The 19,704-nt window shown below is 34.2% G+C and overlaps 2 protein-coding genes across 4 annotated transcripts; both read left to right on the plus strand.

The window, feature by feature from the left end:
- Positions 1–851: 851 nt before the first annotated feature.
- LOC108689581 (CDK5RAP1-like protein) lies at positions 852–8,666 on the plus strand. Of its 3 annotated transcripts, XM_018196430.1 has the most exons (14): positions 852–1,478; positions 1,557–1,799; positions 1,881–2,088; positions 2,167–2,487; positions 2,562–2,883; positions 3,000–3,149; positions 3,401–3,574; positions 5,319–5,547; positions 5,621–6,011; positions 6,099–6,533; positions 6,819–7,287; positions 7,494–8,129; positions 8,203–8,349; positions 8,427–8,656. In XM_018196430.1, exons 1-14 carry the CDS (start codon positions 1,184–1,186, stop codon positions 8,622–8,624), a joined length of 4,218 nt encoding a protein of 1,405 aa, XP_018051919.1. In that variant the 5' UTR covers positions 852–1,183; the 3' UTR covers positions 8,625–8,656. The 3 variants fall into 3 exon arrangements, with proteins under 3 accessions (XP_018051919.1, XP_018051918.1, XP_018051916.1); XM_018196429.1 differs by lacking the exons at positions 5,319–5,547; positions 5,621–6,011; positions 6,099–6,533; ... (2 more) ...; positions 8,203–8,349; positions 8,427–8,656 and having other exon boundaries at positions 913–924; positions 1,164–1,478; positions 3,401–3,622; XM_018196427.1 differs by lacking the exons at positions 852–1,478; positions 1,557–1,799; positions 1,881–2,088; ... (2 more) ...; positions 3,000–3,149; positions 3,401–3,574 and adding an exon at positions 3,993–4,153 and having other exon boundaries at positions 8,427–8,666.
- Positions 8,667–11,311: 2,645 nt separating this feature from the next.
- On the plus strand, positions 11,312–19,250 carry LOC108689557 (delta-1-pyrroline-5-carboxylate dehydrogenase, mitochondrial). The gene is made up of 7 exons (XM_018196366.1): positions 11,312–11,383; positions 15,269–15,482; positions 15,675–16,103; positions 16,215–16,625; positions 16,698–16,876; positions 16,957–17,145; positions 17,431–19,250. Exons 1-7 carry the CDS (start codon positions 11,337–11,339, stop codon positions 17,663–17,665), a joined length of 1,704 nt encoding a protein of 567 aa, XP_018051855.1. The 5' UTR covers positions 11,312–11,336; the 3' UTR covers positions 17,666–19,250.
- The last annotated feature ends 454 nt before the right edge of the window (positions 19,251–19,704 follow it).

Consider the following 19,704-nt stretch of genomic DNA (forward strand, 5'->3'; position numbering starts at 1 on the left):
AAATTCAAGCTAAATATGTTCTCTCATTAAAATTTGTGAAAACAATGTAATTAAAAAAGAAATAGAAAAGAATATACTCTTTTAAATCATATTGGTTGCTTTCCATTTAATGACACAAGTCGACACAAGCGTTGTTCTATCTTTGTCACTCTCGAAATATCAATAAGGATAGGATGACGCTTGTGTCGACTTGTGTCATCAAATGAAAAGCACCCATTTTTTTATATAATTTTTTTCTAATTCCGGCACGGAATGAAAATAGAATCTGTATTATACATCTTATTTAATGTGTTATTCATGCGTTAATAAATGTTGCAATCACTGTTTTTTCACACTACCTAATAGTGATGATGACGGCACACTTGCATTATTGTATATATGAAATTGTATATAAAGCGTGTATTAGTCATAATTATTATAGATGAGATTCATATTGAAAGGACTGTCCCGTTTTTACGTTTATATTTTAGGTAAAACGATAAGTAAATCTCGAAAAAAAGCAAATAAATAAATTGACAGAATCCCTCCGTTGTATATCTTTTTTTCCCGAAACAATTTCATTGACCAGAGTATATAAAGACTCATGTTTTCGTAGCTGAGTTTCTTGAAAGATTTCGTTGAGAGGTTTTCGTCTTTGCTCCTTTTTTCTCTAATTGTTTTAAGTGTAGAAAGAACAGATCTTAAGTTTATTTGTAGTTGAGTTTTTTTATACATATTTTTTTCTTTCTACTCCACTTATAATTATATATTTATTTATTTTATTTTAAGAAATATAACAATACATCTACAAAGATTAGACCTATAATCACATGTTTTTTACATTATATGAATATTCTACATTATAATTTATATAGACGTCTTTATTATCACTTATGTGATATATACGCACCGGCTTTCATAACCTATAAAATCATCTCTCGTTAGGTGCAAAAATTGAACTAACTAAACGACTCTGCTTGATTTACGGATCTATTTAACAGTCTGGCACTTTGATCATCATCAGAGAAGTCAGAAAGTCAATCAGGAGATACTGACAAAGAAGAAGAATCATCTAAACTGGATATTAACGCTTAGATATTCATCAAGATTCATTTCATAATGCAGTAGTTCTCTCTCATATGTTTCAACTTTCAACACATAACATCTCCAAATTTTTATTTTAGGCGTTTGGTTTAGTTTCAATATGTCGAGAGGAATATGCTACAGGAACTGCCTCAGACAATATTTGATACGACGAAAATATACAGATTCTCATCGGACACGAGCATGTCGTGAGATTCATGGAACAATCCCTATGTCTTCGCATGCATCAGCAATTAATGCAGATACAACTGAACGAGCTACTGTAGATAAAAAACCAATGAGGAATATCAGAAATGGACCTTCCTTGAAGGATTTCTTGAGCTCATCTGTTGTTGATATTTCCAGTGAAAAACCTGTTCCATATGTGCAGAATATCCATGGCAAGAATCAAAAAGGTTTCTCAAACATCTAATTATGTTTTATATTCATCATTTGACTTTGTGCTTCATTTTTATTTTCTTTGTTCGTGCTAGTGTACTTTGAAATTTTCGGTTGCCAAATGAACGTCAATGATGCTGATATAGTATGGTCGATATTGAAATCATATGGATATAAACATACGGAATGTCTGGATGATGCAGATATTGTATTATTAGTTACCTGTTCTATCAGAGACAATGCCGAGCAGAAGGTATGGCATAAGTTGGAGAATTTAAACGGAGTGAGAAACAAGAGAAAGAGGATCTCTAGATTGCCTATGAAGATTGGTCTTTTAGGCAAGCTTAATTAATACTTGGTAATATCAAGAAATTCACATTTAAGTTCTTGATTTATATAAGAATAAATATTTGCATTAGGATGCATGGCGGAACGTCTAAAGACTAAAATATTAGATAGAGGAAAGCTGGTAGATGTAATAGCGGGTCCTGATAGTTACAAGGATTTGCCAAGGCTTCTGGCAGTAACAGATGATGAAACAGCTATTAATGTTTTATTATCATTTGATGAAACATATGCAGATGTCATGCCAGTTAGACTCAATCAAGATTCCACTGGGGCATATGTGTAACATATTTTAAAATATTCCATATTTTTAAAAAGTATATAAACTTTTACTTTTTATTTTATATCTATAATTTGCAGTTCTATAATGAGAGGTTGTGATAATATGTGCACCTATTGTATTGTGCCATTTACAAGAGGAAGAGAAAGATCACGACCAATTGCAAGTATACTTGACGAAGTCCAGCAATTATCAGATCAAGGCGTAAAGGAAATAACTCTGCTGGGGCAAAATGTAAACAGCTACAGAGACTTATCGAAATCAAAATTTATTTTATCACTTAACACGGAGACTCAGCTCGCTAAAGGTTTCAAAACGGTTTATAAGAATAAGAAAGGTGGTTTAAGATTTAGCGATCTTCTAGACAAAGTCTCTTTAATTAATCCGGAAATAAGAATAAGGTATAAATCTATTAAGCGGCATTAATTTTCGCCGTCTTTACATATTAATATATAGTAATCTCATTGATTTACAGATTCACATCGCCTCATCCCAAAGATTTTCCTGATGAAGTATTACACTTGATAGCTGAAAGACCAAACATTTGTAAACAGATTCATTTGCCTGCACAAAGCGGTAACTCTGTAATTTTGGAAAGAATGCGAAGAGGATATACCAGGGAAGCATATTTAGATTTAGTGTATCATATACGTAATATTCTCCCAGATGTGTACATTTCTAGCGATTTTATTGCTGGGTTCTGCAGCGAGACTGAGGAGCAGTTTCAAGACACGTTGTCGCTAATAAAAGAAGTTAAATACAATAACGCATTTTTATATGCCTATAGCATGCGTGAGGTATAATTTTTATATTATACAATTATTTTAGATAATTGATATCAAAATGATTTGTCATTAAAGTTTATAATTTATTTCATAATTACATATATTATAAATATTTTTATGTTCTTCAGAAAACTACGGCACACAGACGATACAAGGATGACATTGAAATGCATATAAAGATAGAGCGTATGAATCGTATGATCGCATTATATAGAAAAGAAGTAGAAAAATTAAATAAAACACAGATAGGGCAGCATCAACTTGTTCTCGTGGAGAGAGTAAGTATTTTGCCAATTTTATTACATACATATTACAACAAAAAGTAACACCTCTTTTTGTGTAGCACCTTTTTCTTTATCTTTTCATCATAATTTTTATCCTTCCACTTTAATCTTATGCTTTACGGAAAAGTATATCAAATTTTTGTTAATATATTTAAGTATGCAAATATTTCTTTTTAGTGATACATCATATCATATATATTTAGAAGAGTAATAAATTTTATAGTGAATATATTTTCTATTGACAGACGAGCAAGAGATCTGATCAACAATTACAAGGTAGAAACGATGGTAATATAAGAGTTATTCTACCATCTACAGCTATTCCAATTGTTCAACACTCTACTACGACAAGGGAGATACAGGCTGGTGATTATGTCGTCGTACGAATTGACAACGCCAACTCTCATACTTTACAAGGAGTACCTTTATACCATTCTTCAATCATTGAACATTCATTAAACAAATAATAATTGTTATATTATTATTGTATAAATTAATAATAATTATAAATATCCATAAACTAATTCTGTTTTATTATGAAACATTTCCTCTTAAATATAATTATTAAATTTGAATTTGAATTTTATTTTTAATCTTTAAAGAGAAGATACATAACTATTATTATTTATTATTTATTATTTGTCGTTAGACTGATTTTTTTCCCATCAGATATTTAAATTATATTACAAATTCTGATCTTTTGATTATTCAAATTAACTCCAATTGTTTTACTTTCAGTCGATAATACAGAATTTATCGTTATATATCGCAGAATATATCGCTGAAAAATTTATAGTGGGCGCAAGTGAACGTAAATGTATAGTACAAGCATGAAATACAAGCTCGGCATTCGGCAATCAAACTCATGTTATGAGTTACGAATGATTGTGAATTAAAATTTTACGCACGATATATTAATTATCAATGTGATCGAGTTGTGATTGAACGATTATAAATTGTATCTTGCGGAATTCTACTCAGCGATCTCTAAACAAATGGCATGTAGATCGAGTTACAATCTATAAGTGTAACTGGTAACCAACCTCTTGACTTGAAATGAACACTGTAGAGATTACGTTCAAAAGTTTATTTGTCCGCTTTAAATAATCCTTTAATATAGTAATACGCGACAACGAATAACAATAATCATTAGTGTGATACTAAATAATAATAATAGTAATAATGTTTATGTATATTAGAGTATGCCGGCTCGCAGCAATATTTTTTTCATTTCATTTCTTTTTGATAAATTCTGTTCGAGATAAAAGGAAAAGAAGGAACAAGAAGCACAACTAGGAGCCAGTCGTAGCATTGATAAGAGACATTGGCTGCGTTCAGATCAATCAAGTAACTTTTTGCCTAAAGTGGAAACTGAAGAGTTAATATTTTTTGTATGTATTGAAGACATAGAACATCCAGCAAGCAAGGAATGTATTAAAACATTCCAGCAATATTGCATCAATATTGTTGCAATCTTGTTGAAATGTTCCAGAATACTTTTTGCTTATTTGACTGCGTCATCCGTGTAAGATTGATCAAAAATGAAAAAATACAAAAACAGATATCTTTTTGTACAACATACAACTAATCACAATATCTTAGAAAAAGAGAGAAATTGGTTTTATGTCTTCATATTTTTTCTCTCATTTTTGTTAACCACATACATCAATACATTATTTAGATACTGATGGTACACAGTCCGTACTTTATAAGCTTATTCTTTTTCTATATTCTAAGACTGAATTTCTTACATGGTTTATCTTCTCTTTTTTTTTCATTGGAGAAAAAAGATAAAAAACTATGCAAGAAGTTTAAGCATGGGATATGGAAGAAAGATCAGGCCTTATATCTTTGATATATACATACATATATTTTTCATATGTGTGTATATGTATATACATGCATATATAATATTTTTCACTTTTTATGTCCTAGGGGAAGAGTTACATAGTTGACTCCCAACAGAGAAAGCTTTGCAGCTATGTAAAATTTTTCAATATAATCCTTGTTTTTTATTTCTTATGGCGCTAAAATAAAATGGTATAAATTAATCATATTGAAGTATTTTACAACAGCTACAAAGCTGCTTTCTCTGCTGAACGTAGCCATTGTTACGCTTTTCAAAATTACTGACCATCTGACTGACAATATAAACATTACTAGGCTTCAAACGATGGTATCCCACCACCTGCCGCTGTAACAGGATTTCCATCGGCGACGCCAAATATTGCATCTAGCTTTGTGCCACCTATTATGCCTGCGGCACCATTTATTCCCCCTCCCAGTTTGCCACCAGGTCCTCCGGGTATAATGCCACCTCAGTTTTCCATACCTCCGCCAGGTTTTACTTTTCCTATCACCACGGCACCTCCTCAAGAAGCTGGAGTCATAGGTTAATATCCATTGCTAAATATCCATGTTGGTTTACGAATCCCGTTGCTCAAATAGCTCTCTTTATATTATAGCTGCATCACCACAAATAACAGCATCAGGAATTCCTCCTCCTTCGCCTATCAACAGCGATGCCAATACAACAATGTCTACTTCCACAACAGAGAAGAAAACAGACTGGAGTGAGCACAAAGCACCTGATGGCAGAACATATTACTATAACAGTGTGACGAAGCAGTCGTTATGGGAAAAGCCGGATGAACTGAAAACTCCAAGCGAATTGTTGTTGTCACAATGTCCTTGGAAAGAATATAAGTCAGAGAATGGCAAGGTGTATTATCACAATGTAAACACTAAGGAGTCCAGATGGACAATACCGCCGGAGTTGGAAGAGCTGAAGACGCGAATTATAGCCGAGGAAGCTGCGGCGGCTGCTGCAGCGGTCGTGGCAAATGCCACAAATTCGTGAGTAAAAAAATAATATAGAAATTGTAAATTGTCTTTTAATATTTCAGAAATTTTTTATACATTCATTCTGATCTTCCTTTTTAGCAACATGGCTCCTGTAGCAATGCAACACTTGTCACCGAATGTCCCGACTATATCGCAAACCAGTACACCAGAATCAGGAGGGAAGTCGGCTATCGAGCAAGCGATGGCCGCGACCCTCGCAGCAATTAATATTCCGACGCCTCCCACGAAACCGGACGAAGATAGTAATTCCGCGATGGGTTCGGCCAATGATAGCCGCACCAGTACACCCGAGCCCAAAATGCAATTCAAGGATAAGAAGGAAGCTATCGAGGCGTTCAAAGAATTACTGAGGGAGAGGGATGTTCCATCGAATGCCACATGGGAACAGGCAGTCAAACTGATTCAGAACGATCCTAGATATCCGCAGATGAAGAAATTAAATGAACGTAAGCAAGCCTTCCATTCGTACAAGACGCAGAAATTGAAGGAAGAGCGCGAGCAAGAAAGACTCAGGTAGATATGATTATTATGTTAACAGTAATGAGGGAGGGGGAATTATATCAGTCCTTATATGTGAGTTAAAGAGTCATTCAGATCTAAAGAACTCCTCTGTAATTCTTACTAAGTCGGAACGGATTACGAAATTTTTTCTGTTTATATATGAGATTTGAACTGTGACCTGTCGATTAGACAAATATAGAAAGTATATCCTCACTCTTACATGGAACTACATAATGTTCCTTATTTTGTCATTTATATACAATTTAATTGGATAATAATACAACGTATTTTTGACAGATTGAAGAAGGCCAAGGAGGATTTAGAACAATTCCTATTAGAAAATGATAGAATGGTAAGCACGACTAAATATTACAAATGCGAAGAGATGTTTGGTAATTTAGAGGTTTGGAGAGCGGTTGGGGATTCGGATCGCCGGGATATCTATGAGGATGTTATCTTCAATTTGGCGAAACGCGAGAAAGAAGAGGCGAAACAATTGAAGAAGAGAAATACCAAAAGATTAGCGCAAGTTTTGGATACAATGACGGACGTGACGTACAGGACTACGTGGCAGGAAGCGCAGGCATTGTTGCTGCAATATCCTGCATTTGCGGAAGATGCAGACTTGTTGGAGATGGACAAAGAGGACGCCTTGATTGTATTCGAAAATCACATCCGTCAATTAGAGAAGGATGAAGAAGAAGAAAAAGAATGCGAAAAGAAACGTAGAAAACGGCAAGAAAGGAAAAACAGAGATGGTTTCATAGTGAGTGTCAAAAGTATTTTCAATTTCATTGTTAATTGTTATAATTATGTTTTGGAGCAGGAATGGGAAAAATTGTAACGCCATTATCTAATCATTACTATGAAAAATGTAACGCGTTATTCCCATTCCTATGTATTTCAATATTTTATGTTACACTAATAAGATGAGAATACTTCGATTTTTTATATAATAAAAAATTATTTCAGTATTTACTCGATGAACTACACGAACAAGGCAAACTCACATCGATGTCGCTGTGGGTAGAATTATACCCAATGTTATCTGCCGATCTTCGATTTTCGGCTATGCTTGGGCAATCAGGCTCAAGTCCGCTGGACCTTTTTAAATTCTATGTTGAAGACTTAAAGTCTCGATTCCATGATGAGAAGAAAATCATTCGCGAGATACTCAAAGACAAGAATTTCGAGGTGCAAGTGAACACGACTTTCGAGGAATTCGCTACGGTCGTATGCGAAGACCGAAAGTCCGCGACTCTAGATGCAGGTAATGTTAAATTAACGTATAATTTATTGCTGGAGAAAGCAGAGGCACGTGAGAAAGAACGTGTCAAGGAAGAAACGCGAAAATTCAAGAAGCTGGAGACTGGTTTCAAGAATTTGCTGAAGACTTTGAATGTAGACTATCAAATGGCATGGGAGGACGTGAGATCGAAAATCGAAGAAGAACAAGATTTCAAGGCGATTACCTTGGAGAGCGAAAGAATACGGATATTCAAGGAATATCAGCACGAACTTGAAGAAAGTTGCAGTCATCATCATATCAGAAGTAAGAAGAAAAAGGCGAAAAAATTGAAGCGCAAATCACGATCGCGTTCGCACAGTGTGAGTGTTATAGAAAATAGTCATTTCCTCATCATTTCTGAAAAAGTGCAAAATTGTTTTTTTTTCTTGGCAGGAGTCAGAAGGTAGTGAAAAAGGCTTGAGAAGAAAGCGACACAAGTCACATTCACCCAGTATTCCTAGCAAGTCTGACAGTTCTGAATCAGAAACGAGGAAGTCCAAGAGGAAGAAGAATAAGAAGAAGAGAGGCCGCAGCCATTCCGTACGTATTAATAATATTAAGATTCTTCAAAGAAAGTTTCCAAATTTTATCACGTTTCTCCTGATTTTTTTTCACAGCGCTCGCACTCCGGTCTTCCATCCTCTGAAGAATCTCCGGAAAGGAAACGGAAGGAGGAGAAGCACAGAAGGCCTTCTATTCACAGTGAAGGTTCCGTTACAGAAAATAACGAACACCACGAACTCTCCGAGGACGAATTGGAAAAGCAAAGAGCGCAACTTCTACGCGAGCTCCAAATGCAACAAGAGGAGAATTGACGACTTCACAAAGTGCATTTCACAAAATGGGTTTTCAAAAATCTGAAATAATTATTTATTCTCTCTTTGATGATAACAATTTCAGAAGATGTGAGTTCTTGTTATTTGGACATCTTTATTATTTCAAGAACTGAAGATGTAAGATAAAAGAAACAAATAATGAGTTAAATACGCTCGGTTTCAAAAAAAGATTGTAATTTTAAAATATGCATCTATATGCGCGTGCAAATATTCACATACAGTAAACAACGACGACATTTTGTTTAAAAATGAATCATCTTACATAATGCATTCTAGCCTTCCACTGTGTAGATGAACTTTTTTTAAAGATGACTCGTCTTTTTTTTCTTGTTCTTTTCAACGACTTATTCGCACTATTCTTTATGATTAGAAGTAACGATGCGTGACGAATGCGGAGTATATGCAACTCGAAATCTCCGTGACAAGCATTATTGGAATACAATAGCGTTTGATTCTCTTGTCGGCGTTATCGATTGCTTTTAATGTAAATCAAATATTTTCTAGTATTTATTTTTATTTGCGCTACAGTCAGATCAATCAAGAAAAATCGCTGCAATCATTAAGATTGAAATCGCTTGTGGTATAGACATTCTGATAACAGAAAAACTAGTAATTTGCATTTGAAATGTGTGCATTAGTAATGCGCACCTAAAATAATTGACTGTATTATATTTTAGTACGATAATTATATAATATTTACTATTCTTTTTTTCTATTTCATTTTTATTTTGTCGCACGCTTTCTCTGATTGTTTACTCTCGAAAAAAATTAGGAAGTTAGAATTCTGCGTGAAGTTTAATCTTCTTAATGTTTCTTTAATTTTGACATTGAAGTTTTACATGCAATTGAAAAGTCTTGAATTCTTGAATGTATGTCAGACTGGTACAAAGATCTCTTATCTACGTTGTAATCAATTGTCCGTATGCACATCGACACATTTGGCATTTAAATACGATTGTTTGCAACGATGTACATGCGAGTCGGTAGGTATTATTAACAATTCAATATTAGGCAGTCTGACTCTCAACGAGCTCAATGATGGAAGCCTCCTAAAAGTACAAGAAAAAAAAAAGAATAATTAGATAATTTGCATCGAAAAAGATGTATATGTATTCATTTCGCAAATTGAATTACTATCCAAGATAAGATATTGGCTTTCAGTTTCCTCGGGATTAAATTTTCATCTGGTCTTCCCTTATTTCGCTCATCCTGTACGATATAAACGCGTTACATTGAAAGAATGCTTGTATTATACGGTCTGATCGACTGTCATTGATTTTGATTAGAATCAATCTAATGGATGAGAAGTAGTTCATGCAGTACGCGCGAAGAAACGAGCTCCAAGAATAACGTGAATGAAGAACAAAGCTTGACAATATTGTTAGTTTACTTATTATTTCTTTCTTTCTTTCTTTTTCGTTTCTTCTTTTGTAACTGAAAATACAGAAACAAGTCAATTTATCATGAGAATATTTCAGTCATGCACTAAACTAAAAAATTTTGTTCTTTTGGAAACATGATATCGAGAAATGGGTTTTATTTTATAATTTAAAGAAAAAAAAATTATATAAAAAATGTACTAAATTTTAATAAATCATTTGTTTAACTTTGTATTAACTAAATATTTATTAAATATAAAGATATATTTATTTGATACAAAAACAATTAATCTGATTTAACTATAACTTTTTGTATGGAGTAATATTTATTTACTTTAAGTAAATATTTATTTAGTACTATTCAAATATAAATTTTGATTAAAATTTAGTATGTTTTTCTCAGGAGCAATTTATTGATAGTATAAGTTGAACATTAGTGATACATCGAGCTAATATTTGCGTCAAGTCAAATAATTGTGCTATTAGGAACGATGTGTGTATAATTAGCAAATATTAGATGTGGGAAAAAGTTCGTGGCGTTTTTTAATGCCGTCTAACGGGAAAAACGCCACGAACTTTTTCCCACACTTAATATGAGAGATACGAATGAAGGACATGCAAAAAGAGCAAAAATAATTAACAATAAAAATTAAATAAAAAATTTTTGGAGATCTAAAGGATTTACGATTTATTTTTTTATTTTTGAATATTTAAACATAAAAAAGAAATTGTGCAATAATTTCCACAGGTCTCGTCAGTGATAAATCGATGATCAAATATATAGCAGATTAACATTAGGGTAACAGTAGATAACCGAGGATTAATATTTATTAATGAACAATGAGTCAGAGTTTCTCGCTTGGTTTCTCGCGTGTTAAAAAGATATAAGGTTCTAATTCGTCGTGAAAATTTAATTTAGAACTTGGACGTCGCTGTCGGTGACTCGTCATCCTTTCTCTTCACCCTTCTACCATTTCGGCTGATTACGGCCCTGGGTATTCTCGTGAGAGGTGGGGAACTCGTCACCCGATTCCGACGTAGCGCGGTGTCTGACGGCACGGTGTTCGCATCGACAGGTCGTGTGTTCTGTCGCAGTTTCGGCAATTCGGCGCACTGAGTGCGTAAAGAAAAAGGTGATCCGAACATCCGACGAGACCTGTCATCGACAATCGAGAAGAGCACCTTGTTCACCCTTCGACGTCGTCGTGTGTGACGAAGGGCGCACACCGACGTCATCCCTTTCTCTTTCTCTCTCCCTCCCTGTCTGTCTCTTTCCGTGTAATATATCTGTCCCCCCCGTCTCCGCCGGAAGATGTTGGGCTTGATTTGCCGTCAGACATTGTTGGCGAATACCCAAAAGTGAGTAGGCTTCGCACAATATCGTCCTTCTCCGTTTTCCGTTCACCATCCGGGTGACGATGTCGATCGTATCGCGAATTGCAAAACACGCGTCCCTCTGGAATATAACCCAACTCGCGATCTTTCGCTCAGCCCTACACGGCCGCTTCCTTTTGAAAGGAAGTTCATCGATCATTTGTGAGCGACGTAGGTATAGTTGTCAATAGTCTCGTCGAATTAGACCTGACAATGTCTACAGATGTCAATGTGTATGCATGATGCAATGATTTCGCGAGGCATAAAAATATGCTGGAATTTGTTTACGTCGCTCGTTTGGTAAAATTACGGTGCAACATAATTTTAGAGTGACAATACTTGTGATAAAATATATGCCTCATCAATAGAATTGTTGTGTGGTTCCTTGTGTTGTTTGAATATGGAAAAATCTGAGAGATAAGGATAATAAATTCGTTCAAAGTTTCCGCTACGGAGCTTTTGCCGATTGGATTAAAGCCAGTTGAATCATGCAATCACGAGTTTAGTTGAAGCCACGTTTTTGATCGTTTTGTCAATATAGATTAACTTTAATTTCGATTTAACTTATTTTTTATTTTTTTCTAGTTCTAAGAAAAACAGATGAAGAGTAAATTAAATTGGTAGATCAATGTAGGTATATTTAAAGATTCATCTGCATTGACAGATGAAATCTTTTGAATATAAGAATCGCTTACTGATTTTTGTTTTTCTATTTTAGATCTGATTCCATTATTATTATAAGATTAATTTTCTCAGTTCAATTTATTTCTTTGTCTTTTTAAGAATTGGAATTCTAAGAATTCTAGAAAAAGATGAAGAATTAGTTGAATAAGATTGAAGTTAATCTATATTAATAGAAACGGGCTAAGCGAAATGTTGGCGATAGGCTAATAATTTGCCAAAAGATTTCGAAATGTCACTGCCGATCACGGCAGTTTGACGTCAACTATGTTCAAAGAATTGCCAGCAAAAACCGGCATGATTTGTCATTTCGTAATCCATTATTTAAACGATACATTTCACCTAGTTTTTCAACAGATTCTATTATATTTTTCACTAGAATATTGTTGATAAAATCTGTAAAATGTTCTACTCTCAGATTTTGTCATCTAGAGATGTAAGTTAACACAAACAATTACCTTTCTTGGAATACGTTTCTATCTTTCTTGAAATTCCATGAGTAATAAAAAATAGAACAATACCTATATCGACTTGTGTCGCCAACTGAAAAACTTATGTCTATAAAAATGATTCTTCTTAGAAGAAAAAAAGTGATAAGGTTGGTCTTTTTTGTTCATTCTTTTCGTCAATCATATCGTACGTTCTTGATTGACTTCGTAAGGTTGCTACACTGAAAAAAACATTTGTTCAACTAAACACATTTAGTTGTTTGCAGATTTGATTAATTCAACAAATATTATTTAATCGAATTTAATCATAGTCTGTCTAACAAATTGTTCAATGTTACCAAATCTGCAAACAATTAAATGTGTTGAGTTAGTTGAACAAATTTTTTATTTTTAGTGTACTATCTAGAGAGAGCCGTCTCTTTGTTCTCCTTTTCTTCTATAAAGGACAATTAACGGAGTCTCAACTGAGATTTGAACTCGGAATTCTAAATTTTCTTTTATTTATAATTTGTTTATTATCATTCTAATTTTTATTTTTTTATTGTTATCTTTTTCTTCATTTTTATTTTGTAGGTACTATTATTTTGTTGTATTTTCTTTTCATTTCCTTTTTACTTGATTTTTTTTGTATTCTTAAAGGACCTTAGAATATTAATTAATAAACACTTTTTCTATATCTTTTTATCTAGTTTCGCGTTTAACATTAAGTTTACGACTGTTACACTACTTCTATAATATTCCGTCTTATGGGCCTAAATTTTTGCACTTCTTACAATTCGAGTAAGACCTATTTCTATCAATGTAGATCAACTTTAATTCTAAGTTAATTTTTTTTCTAATATACATTTCTTTCAAATAAATCAAGATTAACTTTAATTTTGATTTAATTTATCTTTTATCCTTTATAATTCTTATAATTTTTATAATTAGAAAAAGAAAATTAAATCAAGATTAAAGTTAATCTACATTAATAGGAATGGACATTCCTTAGAATTCTTAGAACTAAAAGTTCTTAAACATAAATTACATTGAGATTAAAATTAATCCATTGGAGAAATGGATATAAGAGAAAATTATAACAAAATCGGTACTCTAAATCTGGCGCTTTACAGACTTCTTTTTTTTTTTTTTTTTAGTATTTTATATGTTTTTAGAGACGTTTTTTTCGATAAAAACAGATCATTTGGATCCTTCAAACGTAAGAGATGCTCCGATAATTGACACTATGGTCGCTCGGTATTGACTATAGCGGCTATTTTATCTCTTTATCTACACATATGTCTTGAGGATATTTAAATACTTTTTGGTGTAACTCATGTCATCAATTGTTTCGCGAATCAGATGCGCCAGTGGCTTTAATGGTCACGCGACCATCATTATGACGCTCGCGATAGCATTGATTGGTACATAAAAAAACATTTGTTCAACTAACTAAACACATTTAGTTGTTTGCAGATTTGATTAATTCAACAAATATTATTTAATCGAATTTAATCATAGTCTGTCTAACAAATTGTTCAATGTTACCAAATCTGCAAACAATTAAATGTGTTTAGTTAGTTGAACAAATTTTTTATTTTTAGTGTACTATCTAGAGAGAGCCGTCTCTTTGTTCTCCTTTTCTTCTATAAAGGACAATTAACGGAGTCTCGACTGAGATTTGAACTCGGAATTCTAAATTTTCTTTTATTTATAATTTGTTTATTATTCTAATTTTTATTTTTTTATTGTTATCTTTTTCTTCATTTTTATTTTGTAGGTACTATTATTTTGTTGTATTTTCTTTTCAGCTTCTGGCCTTTCCATTTAAAGAGAAGGGATAAGAATACACTTTTCAAGATTTCTTTTGGCGTTTATCCCCTCGCACTGATTTACAATTCTTGCGATTAAATCCTCAATTATTTGAAGATATAATGACCATTTTTCTTCTTCGACATCCTTCGAAGTCCACTTCGCTTCAAAGAAGATAGAATTAGATGTATACTTAGTATCCTTATTGCGGAGCAAAAAAGCACATAAATATCTTTGATTGCGAGTAATACCTTTTTCAGATGTTAATATTCATTGCAAATTTTTCATTTTTTATGTATTGATATAATGTTTATGATCTTTGAAAATAATTAACAATCAAAATAATTTACAATCTAAAAAAAATATTAGATTTTCGACTATTTGAATGTGGAATGAAATATTGTAAAAGCGACATTTTGATGTAATACGTAAGTTACAGTAAAAATAATTTGTCATAATTATCACATGAAACCGATAACACCGCGCTAATTAGGGTTAAATAAACATAAATTATCATAAGCATTCTTTTTCCATATATTCACGCGAATGTGTATAGATATTCTTTTATTATGTTATATTATGCTATAATTTAATAATATTTATCAATCCATATATAATTAATAATTATTATTTACTAGTTGATAGCGCACGATACGATGCATTAAAAAAGATACATGACCATTCTAAAAAAACGCAATTTTTGCTACCGATCATAGTGTTGCTTATGGGACATTGATATGTAAATAAGAGGCTCGTTTCCAGTGCAAATGCCAGTGCATATTTAACAAGAGTGATAAGACTATTAACTCAAGACTTTACCACAAGCAGACGAATAAATATTTGAAGATCATATCGACAAGATTCTTAAGGGGACTCTTCAGATTTTATCTGTCGGCACTATCTATTCAAGTGTGGGCCTTTTCTTGACGCATTGTTTATTATTCGATAGAGTCGGCACCAGATGTTTGGGATCGATAGTTCCGGTGTCGAACTCGCCGGACTTTCCACTGGAGAATGAGCCGGTTCTTAGCTACAAGAAGGGCAGTCCAGAAAGAGTGGAGCTGGAGAAAGTCTTGGATAAGATGAGCAGCGAATGCGAGGAGGTGCCATTAGTTATCGGAGATGAGGAGATCAAGACCAATCTATGCAGATATCAAGTCATGGTATGTTTTATCTTAATCGCGCTTACCTAGATAACATTTATGTTGCATAATATATATTTAAAAGATATCTTTTAAATACCTTATGTAACATGCATGCGATGTTATCTGAGTACTCATGAAGAGCAGAACTCTTTGCGTGATTTATAGACTGTCCTTTGTTACATAGATCATAGATAATCATGAATTTTCCAGCCACATAATCACAAGGAAAAAGTCGCCAAGTATTACTGGGCAACGCCGCAGCTTGTGAAGAAAGCGATTGACGTCGCGGTGAAGGCGCAGCGAGAATGGGAGAAATGTCCAATCGAGAAGCGGTTAGAGATGTGGTTGAGGATAGCAGATTTGATGGCAACCAAGTACAGGCAACATCTTAACGCTGCCACCATGCTTGGTCAGAGTAAAACCGTGATCCAAGCAGAGATCGACAGCGCGGCGGAGCTGATTGACTTTTTCAAAATGCATGCGTATTTCGTGAAGGAGAGTCTCAAGTACCAGCCAATCTCACCGGCTCAGACCCTCAACTCGATGAGGTATCGCGGTATGGATGGTTTCGTAGCGGCTGTGTCGCCCTTCAACTTCACCGCAATTGGCGGTAATCTCAGCTATACGCCGGCACTGATGGTTTGTAATTTGCAAACCATACTGACAGCGCTTTAATCGAGGCTAGCGTCACGATCAAAGCAACGCGCTAATAATAATACGCACGTGTCGACGTGCATGCCGCGATTGCAGGGTAACGCCGTACTCTGGAAGCCATCCGACACTGCGTTATTATCCAACTGGTGGATCTTTAAGATATGCAGAGAGGCCGGGGTGCCACCCGGCGTGGTGAATTTTGTTCCTTGCGAAGGACCTGTGTTCGGCGATACCATCACGTCCTCGCCTCATCTCTCCGGACTCAACTTCACTGGCTCGGTGCCGACGTTTAATCGTCTATGGATCCAGATTGGTCAGAATCTTTCCAAATACAGGAACTACCCGAAATTAGTTGGTGAGTGCGGTGGCAAGAATTATCACTTTGTCCATTCAAGTGCTGATGTGGAATCGGTTGTTTACGCGACGATAAGAAGTGCATTCGAGTTCAATGGACAGAAGTGTTCCGCTTGCAGTAGAATGTATGTACCAGAATCTCTATGGTGCGAGGTGAGTCTAGTAAGTCGCTTTATTAAATTCTTTGGAAATGCACATCCATGTAATTTTGAACTTTTGTTCCAGATAAAAGACAACCTCTTAGCTCTTCGTCAAAAACTCACAATCGGTGATATTCGAGACTTCACTATATTCACCGGCGCTGTTATAGATGCCGTTGCGTTCAAACGAATTTCCGATTACATCGAGTACGCGAAGAAATCGCCCAATTTGGAAATTCTTGGCGGTGGAGGCTATGATGATTCGTATGTTTTGTTACAATTATTATTAACATAATAATTATCTTAATGTATACATCATATTGAGATAAGATGTGTCTTTTCAGGTGCGGATATTTTATCGAACCGACAATAGTACAATCCAAAGATCCGAAAGAAAAACTAATGACAGAAGAAATATTCGGCCCGGTGTTAACAATATATGTTTACAAAGATTGTGAGCTGGATCAGACGGTAAAGTTAGTGGAAACATCAACACCTTACGCCTTAACTGGAGCGATATTTACACAAGATGAGTAAGTAAAATTAATCAATTGTACAAGTTACGTTGTGAGTGTAAAAGAATTGAAGCAAAAATATACAATTATAGCTTCTATTTTAAATCGCACGTTAGATTCTCTAAAGTTGTATCTGTATATTATAAGCCAGAATAAGATTGTAGTATAGTGATGTAATATTTTTTTTATATTGAACTCTGATCAATTCTCAAAACTTTTATGCTGGTTCAACGATATAATGCATTGTAATAAAGTGAATTGTAGTCTCATACGTATATTTGTCTTATATGTATATTTTTACAGAAAATGGGCGAAGCAGGCACTTGAAGATTTTAAATATACTGCCGGTAATTTTTATATCAACGATAAATCGACCGGTTCAGTAGTCGGTCAACAGCCATTCGGTGGCAGTCGAATGTCCGGTACAAATGACAAAGCCGGCGGTCCTCACTATCCTCTTCGCTGGATGTCCCCGCAGTGTATTAAAGAGACCTTCGCGCCCTTACGAGAATACGACTATCCTTACATGAGATGCTAAACACCATATTCGCTTGTTGTTAATTCGGTGTGATTAATCTGGTAATATATTGCCTGATAGTTGCACGTTGCAAACCGAGAAACGTCATATTTTCATCTGATCGAGAAATAAACAAACCGGGGCAATATACGGTGGTATTACTACTCTGCTGCTTTAACTCAATGAATAAGAAAACAAACAAGAAGGAAAAAACATTCAGTCCACCATTCAAATGAGGTATCATACAGAAATACATAGGAGATTAATGGATTTACAAAAATTTTTAAAGTAAACTATATAATTTAGAATTGCAACAGAAAAAAGCTCAAAATTTTGATTATAGGAGCGGATACGGTGAAATAAAGCGTGCGGAGATACCTTTTCTATGATAAAATCTCACTTGAGTAAGATTCTTGTCTTACGGTATGATATTCTTAATTTGCTTCCTGATAATTACATAAAATTATTTAGTGAGAATATAATTAGATGGAAACAAAAAGTATACCGTGTGACAAGATTATAATGTCAAATTAATTTCAACGTGCAGAAATTGACAAAACGATTTCGCATAAGAGGATTTTCTTTCGATAGGGAGCACAGTAAACTTGTGAACGCAATTTTTGCGATGCACAATAGAGACACGACTAGATTCATAGATAAATTAAACGCTAAAGGGAGGAAATCAGGCTCGCAGGTTACAGTAAGTGCACACATAACTCGCCTTCGAATGTTCCGTTGACATCACCTCGTGATGGATACGGAATTTCAGTGCGGCGATTCTCCCGTGATCGATTATATTAGCTGCGGACGTCGCTTCGTAAGCCGCTAAACACGCTGTCTCGATTACTCGTCGCCAGTATATTACCAAAGTATTATCTAACGTGCATTTCGGAGACGTGTGATCTCATCACCGTGTGCCCGATGTATCCTTTCCCTTCTCTCAGTACAATAACACTTTTATAACTCGAGAGTTATCGCATCATCGATTGACGAGGGAACGCGAGCAAAACAACGCGTTTATCTATCGGTACATGATTACGTACAGTAACAAAAAGAGGTATATCTTTAATCTCATCGAATTACATCCGGGATATTGGATAACGTATTCGCTATTGTCACCTGTCCTCAATGTCGATTGAATAGAGCAAAATATTGTTAATGTGATCAATAAAGCTTCGATTTAAACCCCGTTTTTAGATGCGATATTACCTATATTGTAAATGATGGATTTCTTTTTTTACTACTAAGGAAATTATCATGGGTTTCGCAGTTTCGATGATTTTCAGTTCCTTTCTAATAACGTACTTTGTAAGATTGTATATGCGGAAGACGTGTCACGTGATCCCTTTGTAATAGCTGAAGTAAGTACTCTTAACATTTACATTTACATACACATTTGTATACGCACATGTGTGTGTGCGTGTGTATGTATTCCCAGATCTTTGATCGTCTTATAATATTGTTGATCATGTGATGGGATGTTTCGAGAGTTGATAGGTGATCGCCAAGAACATAATAATTGACAATATGTTATATATTGTGGCAAGTGTTACAGCGTTATTTAAGTGAACGATAGCAATAAAGCAACATAAATCTATATAATCTTCATATCGTCTTGTACTTTAATTGTCATTATAAGACGCGCTACTTTTTGAAATATCGGATATGACGTCAAGCGTCTGCCTGAAGCAATTGAGGATTTCCATTGGTCTCTGTAATTTAGATCACGAGACTTCCGTCCAAATGTGTATGAGCAATCGATCACGTGATAGATTAGCAGCCACGTGACATAGACTCATATTTGTTAGTGATACGTAGAATGCTTTTTATGGGCCCATAAAAATTTTTTCGTATATTAATACTGTCGTGCTGCTATTAAAATTGTTTTAAGTCAATGGGACCTTTTTTTCGTAATATTAATACTGTCCTTTCCATTTATGTAAATTTTTAAAAATATATTTAAATTATTTAAAATATAACTTCAGTTATATACTCAAATTTGTATATATTTAAATTAAAAATTTGTATATATTTAATATATTTTGTATTAATATTAAATG

The sequence above is a fragment of the Atta colombica genome, unplaced genomic scaffold, assembly GCF_001594045.1.
Source record: "Atta colombica isolate Treedump-2 unplaced genomic scaffold, Acol1.0 scaffold27, whole genome shotgun sequence".
NCBI lineage: Eukaryota > Metazoa > Arthropoda > Insecta > Hymenoptera > Formicidae > Atta > Atta colombica.

What these genes read in the sequence shown, in the direction of transcription:
- LOC108689581 (XM_018196430.1), top strand. Translation starts at nt 1,184, where the DNA reads ATGTCGAGAGGAATATGCTACAGGAACTGCCTCAGACAATATTTGATA. An exon ending in ATGCCTATAGCATGCGTGAG is followed by an intron (nt 2,884 to 2,999) that starts GTATAATTTTTA and finishes TATGTTCTTCAG; the next exon opens with AAAACTACGGCACACAGACG. An exon ending in CGCGAGCAAGAAAGACTCAG is followed by an intron (nt 6,534 to 6,818) that starts GTAGATATGATT and finishes TATTTTTGACAG; the next exon opens with ATTGAAGAAGGCCAAGGAGG.
- LOC108689557 (XM_018196366.1), top strand. Translation starts at nt 11,337, where the DNA reads ATGTTGGGCTTGATTTGCCGTCAGACATTGTTGGCGAATACCCAAAA. An exon ending in TATGCAGATATCAAGTCATG is followed by an intron (nt 15,483 to 15,674) that starts GTATGTTTTATC and finishes TGAATTTTCCAG; the next exon opens with CCACATAATCACAAGGAAAA. An exon ending in GGTGGAGGCTATGATGATTC is followed by an intron (nt 16,877 to 16,956) that starts GTATGTTTTGTT and finishes GTGTCTTTTCAG; the next exon opens with GTGCGGATATTTTATCGAAC.